The sequence below is a fragment of the Pollicipes pollicipes genome, unplaced genomic scaffold (assembly GCF_011947565.3).
Source record: "Pollicipes pollicipes isolate AB1234 unplaced genomic scaffold, Ppol_2.1 Scaffold_4002;HRSCAF=4701_pilon_pilon_pilon, whole genome shotgun sequence".
Lineage (NCBI taxonomy): Eukaryota > Metazoa > Arthropoda > Thecostraca > Pollicipedomorpha > Pollicipedidae > Pollicipes > Pollicipes pollicipes.
Window position 1 is genome coordinate 40,860,550 of NW_023596420.1, and position 20,011 is coordinate 40,880,560.

The window sequence follows — 20,011 nt, forward strand, 5'->3', positions numbered from 1 at the left end:
AAAGAAAGAGAAGGCTGAAGCCGAGGGCTTCATCAAGAAATGGGCCGCGGGCGCCTGCGCAGTCCGTGTGACGAGCGTCATGGCCGACACCTGCGGAATTTTCCGCCACCTGCCGAAAAAAATCAAATGCGGGGACCTGGTGCTACCAGATGTGCCGGAGACCCGCAATGCTACGCTGCTGCAGCTGGACGTAATGAAAGAGGAGCCTCTGCCTGGTCGACAGGAAGAAAAGTTCGTCGCAGCTGCAGACGAACAAGCCGTCAGAGCGCACAACAGCCTCGTTTTGACGAAGAGGACGTTTGAACCTGTGAGTAATTAAATCCTTCAGGCCGCGACGAACTTCCTGGGCGACAGGCTGGATGTCGAGCGGGAGGAAGGTGTGCAGGGCATGGTCGCTATGATTGAGTCCAGGTCAGCGAAACAGTTCATCGCTGCCGGTCGCAACTTGGCATCCGGCTGTTCGGCAGAGATTGCGTGGCCCAGTTCACGAGAGACGCCTGTGACCAGTGGCGCAAGATGAGCGACGCCGGAGATCGGCATCCTGGCATGAAAGGCAAGCTGGTGGCGATGACGAAAAACGCTACAGGCGTCTGCAAGCAACTCTTGTCGTCGCTCTTCTGCGTCACCCCGCACAGTATGGGCACCGAGCGTGCCGTGTCGCACTACAACACTGTGCGCAGCAGCCATCGCCTGGGCATGAGTCTGTCAACGGTGAACGACCGAATTGTCACCAATGTCAGCTGCGTGGGCAACGCGAGGTCTGACCCGCGTCCGGCGGAGCGGCCTTCCTGGCAAACAAAGACAGGCGCAACCGTCGGCCGCACCCGAAGAAGTACAAGCAGCGTGAATTTGCCAATAAGTTCTTCCGCTCCGAGGGATTGCTGTAAAGTGTACTGGTTCACGTTGGGAGCACGCGTGTCAACGAACTGTGGCGTTATAGAAGTTGTCTGGCTCCAGTCTGACCATGGCCGCCTGCAATGCATGTGAGTGACCTACTTTTGACTTTTCCTTTGGATGTTTCCAGCTTTGATGCCACTCTTGGCGTGATTTGCTTCATTGTCATCCAATTGTCAACACTTCATATGCAATGGTGCACTGTCATGTGCATGACACAGGACGTACAAAAAGCAAAGCCGTCCTGAGTAGAACTGCCCGTGTTTAACCATTAAGTTAACGAGCTCAGACAGGTCGTAGGTCAATTGCGGTGAGGTTGTAAAACAGCTTGAAAATATTGTAACCTGATGCACGACATCTATCACTACCATAGCAGCTTCGGGCCTCAGCAAGATGGCATAGGCGTCCGATGTACTAAGTCTGCGCTCATCCATTACCATGCATTTACGTCAAGACGTGAAGCCGGTTTGCTGAAAATTAGTTACGTGAGGTGCACCGTGCGGGCTGTTATTGTATTCAGATCAATTACTTCGTGAGAAAAGCTTATCAGCGGTTTCTCCAGTGTTTGCAGAAGAAGTAGAACAAAGGAACGTCGTGCAGATCATTGAAACTCATCAAACATGTCTCGTTTTTGCTCAGGTGACGGCTGCGGGTAAAATAACCTGAAACGGAGATAGCTTCGGAGTTATTTCACTTCGTCATTGATTTGGTCGATCTTCCTACGGGCGGAATCTCATGTAATGCTTTTGGAGAGGTCTGGGCCCATCAACATTTTTGGAGAAGCTCCACCCATGGTTGTTGCATTGATTTTCCGGTCGGTACTGTCCTAGAAATTCAGGAAAATTGACTGAGAGGTTTGCTTAATAAGGAATGGGGCTGTGATAATTTTTGTGGATTTCCCATCTCCCCTCCCTAGTGACAATTCCTTATCCGAGGCCCTGCAGTACATAATCTGATATCTATTCTGACAGGAACAACCGCCTCTTTGGCCGTGCCTGTTAATGTTAAAGCCTTTGAAAAAGGCACGTACCTTTTCACCGTGGAACGAAGCATTCAATGCACACCGGCACGTAAATTACCAAACATTCACGCGCGTATCGTGTGTGGGAGTCGAAGGCTTTGTATATGTCTCGATTCCAAAATTTTGGTACTTTTCTGTTTACTCGGTGCCTGATCTTTCTTTGTGAAGGAAATATGATGCAAATTCTGAACATGATAAAACTCCGTAGCTTTTAGTACGAATCGGCACTGAATTCCAGGCCCCTCTTCGTCAGAATTCTAAATGTTCTCGATGATGTGTTGCTGTTGCCTGTCAACCGCATCCGCACTTTGGTGGCAAGGCCATGCCTGCGGCGTGGGGATGCGTAGGTGGTTGAACAACACTTTGAATTCAAAGCTGGTTTGTTATTTTATAAAAGTTATGATAACATGAGCCAGACCATAAATAATGGGCTACTGATGAACCACTCTCGAGGGCAAGTACTCAACGGTTTATGTCTTGAGGGTTGTCGGTTAGGTGTCCTTTACCTTTCAGACGAGAATGTTTTTGCGGAGGGAAGAGTGTCGGCTTAGGTCTGTAATGAGGACCGGCTAATCAGCTGAAGAAACGTCGCTGCCCGGCGGGCAAATCATCCCAATGACAAGTTTTGTGCTGCTCGTGACGTCACTGGTAGACATGTGAAGATTGGACTTCTTTTACTTCTCACGACATTACAAGGATTCACAGGCCACTTACGATAACAACATTAAAAACCAAGCAGGTATTCGTAATAGCACGGGTTCTGCATCCTACTGATGACGTTTCAAGGACGAGCGAATCAGTCATCAGTTGAAAACTTTCAGTGGGACACGTTTTCGGCTGTGTTTTCCCGCTGCTCACGACGCTTGGGGAAACTGTTACGATGTACGTATATCTACCTACGTACTCGAGGCTTACATTATTATGGTGATGACATTTGAAAAAAATGAAATGAAAAATGAGCTGCGTTTTACCTGCTGCTCATGACGTCACGTGACACGAGTCACGGTCTTCGTTTCGTATCACTAGGGAACCTGATAATGGCGGAAAACCACCTTTCCCAGCAAGCTTTCTCAAGAAACTACTGTAAGAAGGTCCAAGTGATCCATGAACAAACCGCATTCAGACATGTCCACACTGAGTTGCCAATGGGGCCGGAGAAAGGCATGAACTGACCCAACTTTTTCGGTTACCGGCATTATGTGTCTCTGACAGACATTCCAAAATAGTGTCTATTGGTGCAACCACTGGTGAACACCATTTTGACACGATTTTAATGGCAATGGTTTCTCCTAGACTTGAAACATGGGTTCCGTGAGTGTTGTGGCACCCCCACCATTAGACACTTTCTGAGAATGTATGTAGAGCACAGCGTTATGGCAGTGGATGGGAAGAATCGACTACAGTATGACTATGAGCACCCTTACTTTCTGAGACGTTCCTCCGTCTCTGTTTCGGGTGCCGACGCCAGACCTTGCATTACATTTGCAGGCCAACTCTTCAATTTACCTTCCGGCCGTCTGCTATGAACTCTCCAATCTCAATGAGTGACGTTGCTTTGCTACGTTTGAAAACGACGGAGGGGTGTTTGAAAGCGTTTGTGAACAAAATGCTTTTCAGGTGAGTCCACTTCGAGTTAATATGGCCGCTGATGGGCATAATCGTAGATTTTACCTTTCGGCAGCCAGCCATATCCACGCATTTCAAACGTGCCGACACAGTTTCAATCTTTATAACTACCATCAACACTGTTTTAAGAATATGCAGATATTTTCCCTCATATGGTGGAGAAAATGACCTTGTCATTTCCGAACAAAATGTCATTCGAGCAAGTCAATGTCGAATTACCAACAAGTCGTTCATAGACATAAGGGACTCTTTACGTTTCGGCCGCCAACATCATATGATCAGATCTGCACACCACCACGGCCTACAAAACATATGCAGCGTACATTGAGGCCGAAAAAGGACCTAGTCTCATGCGAGCGTGAACAAACGTTATTTTGCAGCTATAGGAATATACCTCCCACGGAGCGTGTTTATCTGACAAATGAAGGAAAGTGGTTGCACATTGCGAAGCAGAGGATTATCCTATGGAAAGGTGCCTATGGCTCCTATGCCGGGGAAGGTTTGAGTGCAACGGCATCCCCACTTTCTGAGAATGTAGAGCATTAAGCTTATGGAATTGGATGGAAAGAATCGCCAACAATGTGACTAGGATCACCTTCCCTTTCTGAAACGTTCATCCGTGCTATGCTACGCTACGGGTGCCAGCGACAGACCTTTTATCATTTTTGCAGACAAACTCTTCAACTTACCTTGCGGCCGCCTACTTTGAAATCTCCATTTGCACTTCATAACATAGCTTTGCCCCATTTTGAAACTACTGCAAGGTGCTCCAAATGATTGCTGAACATAATGCCACTAGCGTGACTTGGGCTGTGGGATCCATTTTAAAAATAGGGACATGACTGGGGCCTGCGATTTACATTGACTGGGGCCCCTTAAGTCAACTAGCGGCCTACTGTGTCGGCCAGGGACTCGCCGTGACGTACAGTGAAACACCATTTAGTGATATAGACATAAAGCCGCAGACATGCATTGTTGCAAGTTCGCGTGCGGTTAGGTGCTGCACCGGCCCAAATACAAGCTGTCGTTTATGCCTCATAAGCCGCGGCGCTCCCCGTCAATAATCGTCCGGGGCTAGAATGTTATTATTGCCCTGACCACGATGCTCCAATTTCACATCAGCACATGTTTCATGGTGTCTGCACATTGCCGCATGCACAGCTTGTTTCAGTCTCGCAGACGGTTACATATTGCGTCGGCTTTAATGCATGTTGTTGCGATGTACCCAGTAGGTCGTGGTGCTCCCCAAGCACGACCTGCTAATGATGGACTATTTCAATTATCCTGTTAAATAAACATGGTTTCCAGTTATGGTCGCACTGATAAAAGCTAAACTGCAGCGTTTGATATGGTAAGACCATACTTGCGGCCGAAACGTAAAGAGCTGTATTTTAAGCCTATCACCGGCCCTTTTGGTAACTCTCGTTCTATTGCGCGCTTGTTGGGATGCGTACCGCTTTTCCGCGTGCCATGTATGACCGTTAGGCATGTTTTTCAGGTAAACATGTCTTTCATGGTATATACATTTAGCCGCGTGCACACCGTGTTTCGCGCTCGAATGCGTGTGGGTATTGCGTAGGCCTTACGCATGCTCTGGCTATGTGCCCAATAGACCATGGCACTGCCCGTGAAAAGCTACCCGGGCCTGGGATATTTCGGATACCGTGTAAACAGCTTTAGAAGGATGTCTGCTAGTTGTTGCACCGGTGGAAACTATATTGACACGTTTGAAATGGACAAACGATACTGGCGGCCGAAACGTAAAGAGTTCCGTTTACGCCAACCATCGGCCCTATTGGTATCTCCGAGCGGGCATACCCGAATGACATTTTGTTCAGGAAGAATGAGTCCACTGTCTCCATAATGATGGCGAAATTGCATGCATAGTTTTAACATGGTGTTGCTAGTGATATCATCGACTTAAACTACACTGGCACGTTTGAAATGGACAGACAATGGTAGCGGCCGAAATGTAAAGAGTCCGCTTATATCTATCATCGGCCGCTATTGGCAACATCGGTTGGACTGATTTTTATGCAATTTTATTCATGAATCATTTGGACCCCCAGTACTTTCTAAATGTAGCAAGGTTAGGTCATGGAGTCAGATTGAGCATTTCATGGCAGGCGGTCGTAATGGAAATGAGTATTGGTTCGAAGTGGTGATTTGGCGACAGGCACTACCAGCCGGAAGTGGACTTTCTTATTCATTTTCCTGTACTGACGTAGCGTTTTCTCTGTTTTGTGATGCGTGACCAACACGTTTTATTGCATATACACATAGCCGCATACAAGCCTTGTATCAGGCTCGCAAGCGGTTAGGTATTGCGTTGGCCTTAACCCACGCTGTGGCTTTGTGCCCAATGGGTCATGGTGGGCCCCGAGGAATAATCTCTTGGAGCTACAATGCTTTCAGGGTCCTGACCATGATATCCGGCGTAATACCCAGGCTGTTAGTTATTACGTCGGACAACTGGGCACATGGCACGCTGCTCCTATTTGCCCAGTTAGCAGCTCTGGTCCCCGGGAATAACCCACCAACAAGAATGCATGAATTGTCATATAGACAGTTTTGGAATAGTGTCGGCTAGTGATTTCACTGGTGGAAACCAAGCTGACACACTTGAAATCGGCAGATAATGCTGACGGCCGAATCGGCCCCTCATACCCATCACCGGCCCTATTGTTAACTCTGCTTTTCTTGTATGCTCGTTGGGATATGTGATTCGTTTCAACGTGTGATATGCGACCGTTTGACTTGATTTTTCATGTAAACATTCCTTTCATGGTTAATGCATTTAGCCGCATACACACCGTGTTTCACGCTCGAAGGCTCGTGTGGCTATTGCATAGGCCTTAACGCACGCTCTATTTATGCGCACTGGAGGACGTGGTACTGCCCGTGAAAAGCTAACCGGGGCTACAATATTTCAGATGTCATTTATACAGCTTTGCACTGATGTCCACTAGTCGTTGCACCGATAGAAATTGTACTGACACGTTTGAAATGGGTAGATAGTGCTGGCGGGTGAAACGTAAAGAGTCCGCTCATGGCTATCACCGGCCCTATTGGTAACTCGGAGTGGACTTACTTCAATGACCTTGTGTCCAGGAACCATTTGGAGCACCTTGCAGTGGTTTATAAATGCAGAAAAGCTATGCCATGCAGTAAAATTCGAGATTTTACAGGAGACGGCCGGAAGGTAAATGGAAGTGCTTGGCTGGGAAGGTGATATGTGGAGTGGCGCTGCCTGCCGAGACCTAGGCAGAGGAAAGGCTCAGAAAGAGGTTCCGCCCATATTCGTTTCGCATTTAATTTTTCATTGGCTGCCAGAGGGTAAATCTCAACAATCCTGGAGGGGGGGGGGGGCGGGGTGCCATGAAACGTAGAGATCCCACGTTTCTACGCTTGCAGCACAAAAGGCACAACGCGATTGATTTCCCCGTCCCAAATATGATGGCTTCTCTCTCATTTCATGCGTGACTATTACACTAGATTTTTCAGACAAACACACGCCTCATGACATTCACATATAGTTGTATGAGAACCCTGTGTCATGCTCACAGGCTTGTAGGTATTGCGTCGGCCTGAACGTACGCTGTGGGTTTGTGCCTAATAACCAGTGTTTGTCCGCGGTAGTGATCTGCCGAGCGACGCATATTGCGTTTGTTTTCTAAGCATTTTTAAAATGATTTCAATATCATTCAGTATCATTCAAAATTACGTAAGTTGTTCCGTGCATTAGCGAGGAACACTACTCACATAAAGAAGACAGAAATAGCCTTATTCCTCGGAGAAAAACCAGGACAAAGGAGATATAGTTCGGTTGATATTTCGGCAACGAGCTTTATTGAAAAAATAGCAGAAGCAACCTTCGACCAGCAATAACAACAGCAATTTAACAACAGGAGCAGTAGCAAACCTCTGCTATTGTTTCGAGAGAGGCATGTTGCCAAAATACAACCGAACTATATCTCTATTGTCCTGTTTTTTTCTGCGAGGAATAAGGCTAAAACTATTGTCTTATCAACATCATTCAACTCTGCGGATTAATGGCTTCTTATATTTATGTATGCTTGTGGTTCCTCACTTAATAATGAATAGCGCATGAATTATAATCTGCCATTGAAGCATGTGGTGAAATATGTATGCTTGTTATGCTCTACAACAATGCTTGAGAGCGCTTATATGTGTGGACCATAAAGCGAGTGTTTCCCTAAAACAATCAGATCTGATTGTTGCACATTACGTTACAGAGAAAACAACAGACATGTGACATGAAATCAATACGAATATTCCTTGTCTCAAATGGAAGGGAACGGCGGTTACATGGGTATTGTGTCCCCCCGCCCTCCCCGTCCGAGAATGTTTAGCACGAATCGTTGGAATACAGAATAAGTTTGGGCGACCCTCACCTTTCTGACACGTTTCTCCGCCCATGTGTCCGCCGATAGCACAAGCCAAGAAATCACTTCCAACCGAACGTTTTTGTAACCTTACCAAATCTTACGACGTCTGTAATGAAATTCAAATTTCACTGCATGCCCAAACTTTGCTGCGCTTAAAAACTTTTGCCAATGGGTCCAAATGATTCAGGAACAGCTAAGTTCACTCTGAAATATCATGACTGGTGATAAGCGTAGAATAACTATTTGCGATTCGACTGCCAGCATTATTTGTAAGTTTCAAACGGGTCAGTATAGTTTCCTCCAGTGCACTCATTCGAGGCCACCATTCTAAAACTGTTTCAATGTAAATATATATATATATATATATATATATATATATATATATATATATATATATATATATACACAAATATCTATTTATATATACCTATAAAGCATTCAGCAAAAGAAACCTTTCCAGAACAGGTGTGGCATATGCGTATGTATGTAAATGCATTTCGCTACTTAATGAACATGTGGCTACGTCATGCATCAGACTTAGCGCCAAGGAGTGGTCTAGTGCCGGCCTAAAAGGTCGTGGTAGCTCAAGCGGATGACATTCCGGATAGAAGCGTCCCGTTAGCGAACGGTGCCAACATTGTGCTCTTGTGAAACTTCTCGAAAGTGCCTCTTCTTGCTGTGTCATGCGCTTTATGTTATTTCTGCATTGGGTATCAGCAGTGATGCCTCATGACAAGCTAGTTGCTATGTTGTTGATAATTGCAGCCATGGCAGGCCATATATTCGCTTCTCTCGATATTTGCCTGCTCCTTGCTTGACCTCATCTAGATCCCGCCTCCAAAGACCAACCCATGCGCCAAGTCGCGATCTGTTTGCGGTCCGGTCCAGTGACTGGCTTTGACGCTTTTGAAACCTTTCCCGCCCGGCCAATACGAACATCTTCATGCTCGCGCCAAAATGCACGCGCTTGACCACAGGCGAGTTGGCGCGAACGATCAGCTGATCGGCCAAGGCCGTCGATCGCCGTAACAGCAAAGGCCAGATTGCGGTGAACCCGGCATCGAATAAGACCGAGGGATGTATAACAATGGTACAGGAATGTAGAACGTGGATGAGATAGCAAAAGTTTTGCATAAGCACAGTTCGCTCCACTGTTTTACGATGTCTTTAGTAATGGATGCGTGCTCAGGGCAAGGGTAACAGAGAGCAGTTTTGTGGTGCTTCTGCAGTTCTCTTGAAATAGGATGCGCGATAGAGTAGGCGCTAGGCGTCTAGCAGCGGACCGTTTGTAGCAACGCCGCGTCAAATTCCAGAGTATTATGATGCTGTCGACATTAAATATGATGCGCCACAGGAGAGGGAGCGAATGGTGCGTTCCGTTAATTTTGAGGATGCGTGCATTTAGAGGCTGGGTGGGGAGAGGGCAGAGACACCATAGGTCAGTGCACGCATGTCTCGTGCCAAAGAGGCACCAGTTGTATAAGACGTAGAAATAACACTGCGGAATATGTAAAGGAGATTTCCAGCCATAGACCCAAATGGTACACAATCAGATCCACACGGAAAAAACTAGCATACCGGGGCCCACGCATGGAGGCAAATGATGAATGACGAAAAAATGACTACTTACGCATTGAGGCGGTGGAGCGTGGAATGTTAACCGGCCTTGAATAAAGTTTTTAACCTCGGTTTGATTTGTGGTAGGTAATTGCAAGAGTTCAGATAGTCCATCATGTGTCATCATGGTAATGGGCCATCATGTGTCTAATAGCCTATGCACAACCGAGCATCGGAATGACGAGAATGGCTGTACGAATGAGGTCTGACGAATCGCCAAGTATATGGTAGTGCTCGTTGTGTACTGTTAAAACGCTTTTATAGTGTTGATATCCCATGTTGATGGTTGGACTGCCATTTGGAGTATTTTACTTTTCAGCACCCTCCGACTTCCAATGCAACGGCAGCAGAGATGAGGTTAGTCAATTGACAACAACATTGCGAAGATCATTAGCGTGATGTGTGATGGGGCGTACAGAGGCGTATAGTCCGTAATAGGTCCAGAGCACCATGAGAACACCATTTCCACTGACCACCAACAACACCAACCCGTATCGCACCAACGCACAGCGAAGCAAGCGTGCAAGCCCTATGAGCTCCGTCTGTCTGTCGTCAAAAATAACACTTTACCTAGATATATGCATATACATATACATGTATATATGTATATGTATATGTATATGTATATACGTGTATATGTATACATCACTACATGCCACTACTACTACACAGTAACAGGTACATAAACATCCATGTACATTTCATTATTTAATGGGTGACCGTAAACATTTATAAACATGATAAATAATTAATTCGCAGAGTCGAATGATGCTGAAATGTTGAATGATTTTGAAATCATTTTAAAAATGCTTAGAAAACAAATGCAATATGCATCGTTCGGCAGAGCACTACCGCGGACAAACACTGATTATTAGGCACAAACCCACAGCGTACCTTCAGGCCGACGCAAGACCTACCCGCCTGTGAGTATGACACAAGGTTTGCGTACAGCTATATGTGAATGTCGTGAAACGTGTGTTTGTTTAAAAAATCGAGTGTAATAGTCGTGCATGACATAAGGAGAAGCCATCACATTTGGGACGGGAAAATCAATCGCGTTGTGCCTTTTGTGCTGCAAGCGTAGAAACGTGGGATCTCTACGTTTTGTGATACCCCCCCCCCCCCCCCTTCCAAGATTATTTAGATTTGCCCTATGACAACCAATGAAAAAATTGAATGCAACATGAGTGTGGGCGACAACTCTTTCTGCGCCATTCCTCTGCCTAGGTGTCGGCAAGCAGCGCCAGTCCACATATTACCTATTTGGCCAAGCACTTCCATTTACCTTCCGGCCGTCTCCTGTATAGTCTCGAATTTCACTGCATGTCATAGCTTTTCTGCGTTTATAAACCACTGCAAGGTGCTCCAAATGGTTCTTGGACACAGCGTCATTGAGCTATGTCCACTCCGAATTACCAATAGGGCTGGTGATAGCCATGAGCGGACTCTTTACGTTTCGGCCGCCAACACTATCGACCCATTTCAAACGTGTCAGTATAATTTCCATCGGTGATCATTTCCAATGATGTCCACTAGTCGTTGCACCGATGGAAATTATACTGACATATACGACACGCGGAAAAGCGGTGCACATCCCAACAAGCACACAATAGAACGAGAGTTACCAATAGTGCCGGTGATAGGCTTAAAACACAGCTCTTCCGTTTCAGCCGCAAGCATGGTCTTTCCATATCAAAGGCTGCGGTGTAGCTTTTATCGGTGCGATCATAACCGAAAACAATTTTTGTTTAATAGGGTAATTGAAATATTTCATCATTAGCAGGTCGTTTCCGGGGAGCACCACGACCTACTGCGCACATCGCAACAACATGCTTTAAAGCCGACGCAATATGTAACCGCATGCGAGACTGGAACAAGCTGTGCATGCGCCTATGTGCAGACACCATGAAACATGTGCTGATGTGATATTCGAGCATTGCGGTCAGGACAATGACAACATTCTAGCCTCGGCCGATTATTGCCGGGGAGCGCCACGGCTTATGAGACACAAAACGACAGCGTGTATTTAGGCCGGTGCAGCAGCTAATCGCACGCAAGCCTGCAACAATGTGTGCATGCGGCTTTATGTCTATATCACTAAATGGTGTTTCACTGCACGTCACGGTGAGTCCCTGGCCGACACAGTAGGCCGCTAGTTGACTTAAGGGGCCCCAGTCAATGTAAATCGCAGGCCCCAGCCATGTCGATAGCTTAAAATGGATCTCAGAGGCCAGGCCACGTTAGTGGCATTATGCTCAGGAATCATTTGGAGCGCCTTGCAGTAGTTTCCAAATGCAGCAAAGCCATTTCATGCAGTTCAGCTGGAGATTTCAAAGCAGGCGGCCGTAAGGTAAGTTGAAAAGTTTGGCTGCAAAAGTGATAAAAGGTCTGCCGCTGGCACCCGTAACACACACGGAGGAGCGTTTCAGAAAGGGAGGAGGGCGCCCCTAGTCACATTGTTGGCGATTCTTCCCATCGAATTCCATACGTTTAATGCTCTACATTCTCAGAAAGGGGGGATGCTGTTGCACTTGAACCTTCCTCGGCATAGGAGCCACAGGCACATTTCCATAGGGTATCTTAATTCCTCTGCTTCGCCATGTGCAACCATTGTCCTTTATTTGTCAGATAAATACGCTTCCTGGGAGGTATATCCTATAGCTGCAACAGTTGTTCATGCTCGCAGGCGAGTAGGTCACTGTGTCGGCCTTAATGTACGCTGTGTATATGTGCCACATAGGCCGCGGTGGTGTGCAGTAGAAATCTGCGAGGATTTCACATTTTGATTGCTTATAAACACTTTTAAAAAGGTTTCCGCCGATGATTGCACCGATGGAAAATGCACTGACATCTGAAATGATCAGATAATGCTGGCGGCCGAAATGCAAAGACCCCGCTTATGCCTATGAACGACTCTTTTGGTAATTCCGGACTGGCTTACTCGAACGACATCGTGTTCAGGAATAGAAAGGTCATATTCTCCACGACATGAAGGAAAGTATGTGCACATCTTAAAATGGTGCTGCTAGCGGTTGCATCGATTGAAACTATATTGGCACGTTTGAAATGGGTGGATAACGCTGACGGCCGAAAGGTAAAAGGTACGATTATGCCGATCAACGGCCATATTATACCAGAAGGTAAGTTGTAGAGTTGGCCTGCAAATGTAATACAGGGTCTGGCGCTGGCACCCGAAACATAGACGGATGAACGCCTCAGAAAGTGAGGGTACTCGTAGTCTTATTGTAGTCGATTCTTCCCATCCGTTGCTATAACGTTAATGCTCTGCATACATTCTCAGAAAGTGTCTAATGGTGAGGGTGCCATAACACTCACGGAACCCGCGTTTCAAGACTGGGAGAAACGATTGCCATCTAAATCGTGTCAAAATGGTGTCCGTCAGTGGTTGCACCGATTGACACTGTTTTTGAATGTTTGTTAAAGACAGATAATGCCAGTAGCCGAAAACGTTGTCAGTTCATGCCTTTCTCCTGCCCCATTGGCAACTCAGCGTGGACATGTCTGAATGCGGTTTGTTCATGGATCACTTGGACCTTCTTTGTAGTAGTTTCTTGAGGAAGTGTATTCGGGGGTCACATCTCGGCTGGACCACCCTCACGCAGCGGCGAACTGCCGCTCGCAGCGCCGACAGGGAGACTTACCCTACGCGTCCGAGCAGCACCTTTTATACTCCTTCCAAGTGTCATCCCCGCAACATGATCTGCGTGCGACTGGCCGGCGCCACCGTGACGCATCCCTGTCGGCGTGCCTACGGGGTAACGCACCGCCCCGAGCCGTGACCGTTTTCCCCACTCAGACATGAATGATCGCCCCACTCGGCTTACATGTTGACACACTGTCCCGGGGCATGGCCTATCGCTATAGGAAGCCTGCTAGGAAAGGTGATTTTCCGCCACTATCAGGTTCCCGATGATATTAAGCAAAGACCATGACTCGTGTCACGTGACGTCATGAGCAGCAGGTAAAACGCAGCTCATTTTTTTTACTTCATTTTTTCAGATGGCATCACCAAAATAATGTAAACCACGAGTACATAGGCAGATGCACGTACACCGTAACAGTTTCCTCGAAGGGCATGAGCAGCGGGAAAACACAGCCGAAAAACGTGTCCCGCTGAAAGTTCCCAACTGATGACTGATTTATTCGTCCCAGCGACGTCATCCGTAGGATGCAAGACCCGTGTTAATACGAATACCTGCTTGGTTTTCAATGTTGTCGTCATAAAGAGCTTGTGAACCCCTGTGATGTGAGAAGTAAAAGAAGACCAATCTTCACATGTCTACCAGTGACGTCATGAGCAGCACAAAATTTGTCATTGGGATGATGTACCCGGCCTGGCAGCGACCTTTCGTCAGCTGATTAGCCGGTCCTCATTACAGACCTAAACTGACGGCCTTCCCTCCGCAAAACATTGTCGGCCGAAAGGTAAAGAACACCGTCGGTTGTTACGTAATGTGTTTCAGGCTGGAAACGTTGTTACATCAGATGCACTTCTTTATGACCACGTAATTACTACGCCATTTCCTTGTGATAGGTAAGTCTGGATGTTTGGTTGTATTCATATTGTGATCATAGGGCTTTTTATTTTTCTCCACATGCTTGAGGTTATTAAGTCAAGGATGTAAAGGTTGTTTTTTCAGGGCAGCAGCAGTGGCATGGATGTGGGCAAGCCTTGAACTCTGTGGTCGCACTTGCTCATAAATGGTTTCTCCCTCCTAGGACTTAAGTGAAAGTTTTAATTCATTCAAGTAAGGTAGCAAATGGTGGGGTGGAATTCCAAATCCAGCTTGCTCATAAATCCATTAAATTTGTATTGTGTAAAGCTGAAACTGATCCCTTTCAAAGGTTCTAATAAGCAGACTCAAGGAGGGATGAATGGCATTCTCTTGAAGCAGCCATGAATGGCCTCAAATAAGAATGCAAATAATGAGCAATACCAATGAGCTGATAGGTCTTGTACATGAAGAAAGTAGGGCACAATGTATGTGGTACTCTTTAAAACTGAATGTGCATCATTTTTCATTGTTGTATATCCATTGGTTTGGTTTGTTTGGTTTGGTTTGGTTTGGTTTGTTTTAAATTTTGACACTGCAACTAAGTATAACAATCATGTTGGGGAGTGGGATGTCAGATTCAGTTATAACTAAATTCATTCAAAATTTGGTGATGTTACTAGAATCAGGGATTTACTTAGTCTCAGGCTTTGAAGGTTGAAGTCAAGGTTTGCCCCACAAGAGCAAAATGAGATGCAAGTTTTAATGCATCACACATATGATTGCTGAAATAATTTTTAAGTATGATATCAGAGATAATTGAGATTTAATTCCATGCATTACCTTAGGGCTAATTGTCAGGTATTATTGAAAAGTGGGGATGTTGTGGCACCAATTAACTGCCACCCCCCCCCCCTGCTTACCCCCACTCCTATCCCTATGGTGATTGGGATGCTTAAATGTGAATTATTAGTATGTATACTATGTTTAACATTGCATCATGCATCTACCCCAATAGATCTCACCTGATTATGTATTTTTGCATTAAAGCCATCCAGCAAATATGTCATGTTAATAAGTTTGTCATCAATAATTGTTGTCATCCATGATTTACAGAAGGTGAAATATCTCAAGACATTGGTATGGACTGCATTGGCAGGATTGGGCACTGTAGCAGTCTCCTCAAAGGTAGATTATGTCTGCTCCAAACTATTAGGTAAGATATTACTTTGAACCCCTACTGTTAAGGCTAATTACAAAAGTCTATAACTCAAATAGATAACCCTGTGGTTGAACTTCATTTGGTATACTCATGTATTGTGTATTGTTCATGTCTTTTGGTCTGCACTTGTGCCTTTTACAGTTCAATTTAAAATTAATGTTGAACACATTGTTTCTTTACAGTGTTTCTGATTTCCCTGAAGCCTGCAATTTCCATAAGTCCTTTGTCCCCACAGGAGGAAAAATAACATGATGCTCTGTAAATTGCATTGTCAACTTTTGGGATAAGATTCTTGGAATTTTCAACATTACATGTGGTCTTTGCAGGCATGAGAGCAAGAATCATTACCAAGTTCTTGGACTTCCAAACACATGTTCAACCAAGGAAATAAGAGAGGCATACATGGTGTTATCAAAGAAGGTTTGGTATAGTAAAACTCCTTCCTTGTTTGACTGTGTGTGTCTTGTTTGAAAATAAGGTCTTATCACAGTTAAACATGTGAAATCTGCTGATACCCAGTCACTTTCCTTGCCAGTTCTATTATATGTTGAATGTGCCCTGGCTTGATCACAGTCTGTAATGCACTGTTTCATTCAGATAACATCATTCTAGAAGTACATGCTGAAGCTGCAAACATAGCTTCAGAAAGTTTCCAACAAGCAAATATGGTCATGTTACTTGACTGTGACTGATGATGTGGCTCAGAAGATTCAAAATGCTGGACTGCCAGGCCAGTTCAAGGATATCCCCCAAAGCCAGCATGCGAGCCGCGTCCGGCCGCGCGCGGCGCGTTCGGCGCGCGTCCCTCGCCTCACACCATCCTCTGCCGACCGCCACCAGGTGCACCCGGACGTCTCCCCCGGTAGCCACAGCGAGTTCGTGCGGCTCAACGACGCCTACCAGACGCTGAGTCGGCGGCAGTCGCGAGCGCTGTACGACGCCAGCCTGCTGCGGCCGCCGACGGTGGCGCCTCCAGACGGCCGCGTCTGGCGTCGCCACGGCGACGTCGACACCACGGCGACCCACGACAGAATGTGAGCGCGGCCGCGAAGGCCCTGACGAACGCCTTGATTCTCACGCCCAGCGGCCGTGCTGTGTTTTGACGCAAAAGTGTGTGCGGTTTCTGTAGTGATCCGATAACGTAGTGCGTGCTATTCCTGCTGTGAAGCCGGGCAGTTCTCGTCCAATGGTCCTCGGTTGTGTCTACAGCGTTTTATCATCACGGCAAGAAACTTTGCCTGACCTCTACGCGTATGGAAAACCGGTGGCACAGGGCTCGATAGCCTCGAGAGGTACGCCATATAGCCTCAGTAGCTAGGTGCGTCGTAAAACCCCAATGACGTCAAACTCGGCCTGGTTTGAAGATGTATTTGTCATCTTTCTGCTTGCATTTAGGAGATATAGTCATTGTACGTTTTGCGACTTATGCTCACCATCTTCCTTCTCCAGATTCTGGGACGAGAGCATATTCGGCATGCGTTACCGGGCCGGCGATGAAAAGTTTGAAAACAAACCGTATTACGGCATTAGGGGCCTGAAGCGCCAGTCGAACGGACCCATCGCCTTCATTTGCGTGTTGTTCATGGCGCTCGGGATCATCCTGCACGTGCTGGCGATCAGGTGAGTGTGCCAGTGATGCCGTCTGTTGTTGCTCACGCACTGGTCAGCTGGGGCGCATCGGAACGTTCAGGGTTCGATTGGTGTCGCCTGTTTGTGGTTGCCGTCGTTGAAGCCGGCGGTATTCCAGCGGAATATTTACCGGGAAGAGTAGTTGTACAGTAAAGCACCGGCTTAATGAAAAACCTACGTGGCCAGAAACGATGTGCAAAGCACTTTCAAAAACAGGACTGTAAGGGCACCCGTTCTGTCGAATGGTGCTATGGAGGGTGCTCCCATGTGGGCATGACGCGTTCGTTGGGCATTGTTATGGCTCGGCGTGATGAAAGCTGGAGATTGACCCAGTCATGTCCAAACTTAAACGCACTTTTATTGGTGTGTTTTTGGTGATTGCAAAGTGAAGTTTTTAAGTTCGTCCTGAAGAGCTCCGATTTTCCGGTTGAGATAGCAGATTTGGCGAAATTCTCCCATCGGACGCTTTGCTCGTCATCTTAAGACAGCTTTCTCCGCGGCGTTCCCTCTCATTTTATCCACGTGCTGTCAGTGACCACCGCAGCCACCAAGTCATACCGACCGACGGAATACGGAGAACGTGATTGGTTGAAATGTGAGCGAGTCACGCTCAGTCGTGCGCAGATCATGGGTCCGGCTATTTTTATTTTTAAGGGATGGTAACAGGTATGGGCAACCGGAATAGGCAAAAACCAGAAACTAGCTATTCGGCGTGATGGAATGTACCGACTGCAATGCTTTAGGCGATCTGAACCCGCCGTGATAAATTAGGTCAACGGAATTTGACGTCAGAAGGGAAGGTTTGATACTGCTGCTAGAGGCGGCCAGTCCTCGCGTCCCTGTCTTACGTCTATCATGTTTGTTGTTTGTGCGCTAATTTGTGTGGTGTACTATTCGTGATCAGTTGTACAGCACCGTGACACTGCCAAGTTAGGTCAGTAATGAAAGCTTGAGGGCTGTCTGCTTCTAGAGACAGCTAAGTCTTTGTTTTCGCTTCTGTCACGTTGTGGGTGGTTTCTGGCAGTGCATTGGTTGTTTGGATACTATAATATCAGCATTACACCAAAGCTATGATATCGTCGTAATGTATGGGACACATCAGGTCACTTACTCGACTTCTCAGATCATTGTATAAAAGAGACCAACGCACAAATGGCAAGTTCTAGTTGTGTGAGCTTACAGTTAATGATAAGTCGGTCAGCACGCCTAACACACTTTCCCAACGTACTACCAGGTCGTCGGTCATAGCGTACTGTGTCGTTGGAAAGGGTAGAGAAAAAACGTTAAAATAAACGGCGGCTGGGCTTGTTTTTCATCCTACCTTGCCCGCTGGCCTTTGCTATCAATTTAGCATTTATGACACGTGTATGGAGACGCATGTGTGGATGCATGCATGGCACGTGTGTTCTGCTTCCTGCTTGTCTGGGTTTTAAAAGCTGTACAACTCATGTCGCTTACGCTACGGGGTGGCGCGAACTTGTACTTCGTGGGGTTTGTGTTCACCATCAGTAAATGACTGGTGTCAGTATTCATAAAATGTTCCCATTATTACATGCCATTTCCCTGAGCATTACCAGCATTACCATTTACATTTGATCTGCTGTCTGGCGCCGTTTCCTCTCGTTCCAGTCTTCAGCCATTTCCGCCCGTGGTTGTTTCAGATCCTCTCACCAGATGGCGACAATGCACGTTGATGAAAAGAATCGCCGTCTCTTCGCCGTGTACACTGACGCCAAACAGAAGGCGATCGACCCTAAGGACAAGGACAAGATTGGGGACTTCCTGAAGTCATTGAAAGCTGACCCAGTCAACTGAGTGCCTCTAGGAGATGCTAGATATATTTAGAATTGGGCATAGTGTCAAAACACTGCTCTTATGCTCCCCACGCCGTCAGTCGTTGATAAGCATCCCTTCCAGGGCGGCGACAGTGGGAAATGCGTGCGATTAGTGCTCTTCACACACGGCGTTGAGCGTTTGTGAGAGGCAAGCTGACATAGACTGGGATGTCAGAATTCTTGTATCCCGAGTACCCGTGGGACAGGGATGTTGTCAAGGGTTTTCGTCGGCACCAGATGTATATTTTAAAATGCGGTGTGCGTGCTGCTGTTCGACGGATGATTTTCGAAGTGATTGCTTAAGCTTGTTGGTTTGCATCAGGTGCCTCAGTGCGCGCTCTTGGTCTAGACCAAACCTCAGGACAATTTGTGATTCCTGAATAGCATGCACGGAATGACACAAGGCTCGTCATTCCTTTACCACGTGCAATGTAATGTGCGCATCAGTTGGTTGCGATGCGCACGCGTTCACGTTGCGCACGTGTCGTCCGCACGGTCGCGCAGTGCAGTGCAGTACGGCTGTATGTGTCCGCGGGAAGGAGGACCGTTTTGAGTGTGGTGCGCCCCCGTGATGTATGTGATGTCATCATTCGTCCGTTTGGCGAAAGCTATGCGGGATTATGGCGCGTTACTGTGATAGCGATGTTCTGCGTGGCACATGATTGTAACACGGTGGCGAGCGTGTGGAACGTATGTGTTACGTCGTGTGGCTTATTGGTCACTGTACTCTAATTGTACGTCTGCGCCCGCTGAAACTATATTATAAAGCTGTGGATCCCACTGTTTTGTCATTGCTACGTTTTTAAGGATTGTGCAGATTTTTTTTGCACTGACGAATGATTCTGGACGCTTTGTCGACCTACATCGCGAGACTCTTTTGCCAGTGTGGCGTTATTGCGCGTCCACACTCGTCACTCCATCATGGCACCTGCCGTAAAAAGACTTATGTTCTGTCTCTAAAAGAAATTGGACTTACTGCATTTCTTCACATGGAGCGCCGTGGGTGGTACTCGATTTCGAAAAGTCGGTGGGTGATGGTTGCCTCCTCATACCATACTGTCTTCCCACTCCTTTCTGAAACAGTTGTATTTGGGCGAATTAAGGGCGAATTCTCATGTAGAGCAAATGGTACTCCGGACAGTTTCTGTGCCCCAAATTTTCCACCATGGCTAGATATGGTAGCTGAACTGTATCGTCCACTTCTTCTGCGTCACATTGAGCAGCACTAAGGAAAGGCAAACAAA

At 46.8% G+C, this 20,011-nt stretch overlaps 1 protein-coding gene across 2 annotated transcripts; it reads left to right on the forward strand.

Annotated features, from left to right (window-relative positions):
* The first annotated feature begins 13,986 nt into the window (after nt 1–13,986).
* Nucleotides 13,987–19,484, forward strand: LOC119093501 (dnaJ-like protein 60). Of its 2 annotated transcripts, none has more exons than XM_037216461.1 (6): nt 13,987–14,013; nt 15,198–15,297; nt 15,630–15,723; nt 16,144–16,337; nt 16,753–16,923; nt 18,594–19,484. In XM_037216461.1, exons 2-6 carry the CDS (start codon nt 15,224–15,226, stop codon nt 18,745–18,747), a joined length of 687 nt encoding a protein of 228 aa, XP_037072356.1. In that variant the 5' UTR covers nt 13,987–14,013; nt 15,198–15,223; the 3' UTR covers nt 18,748–19,484. The 2 variants fall into 2 exon arrangements, with proteins under 2 accessions (XP_037072356.1, XP_037072355.1); XM_037216460.1 differs by having other exon boundaries at nt 14,013–14,122.
* Nucleotides 19,485–20,011: the final 527 nt, after the last annotated feature.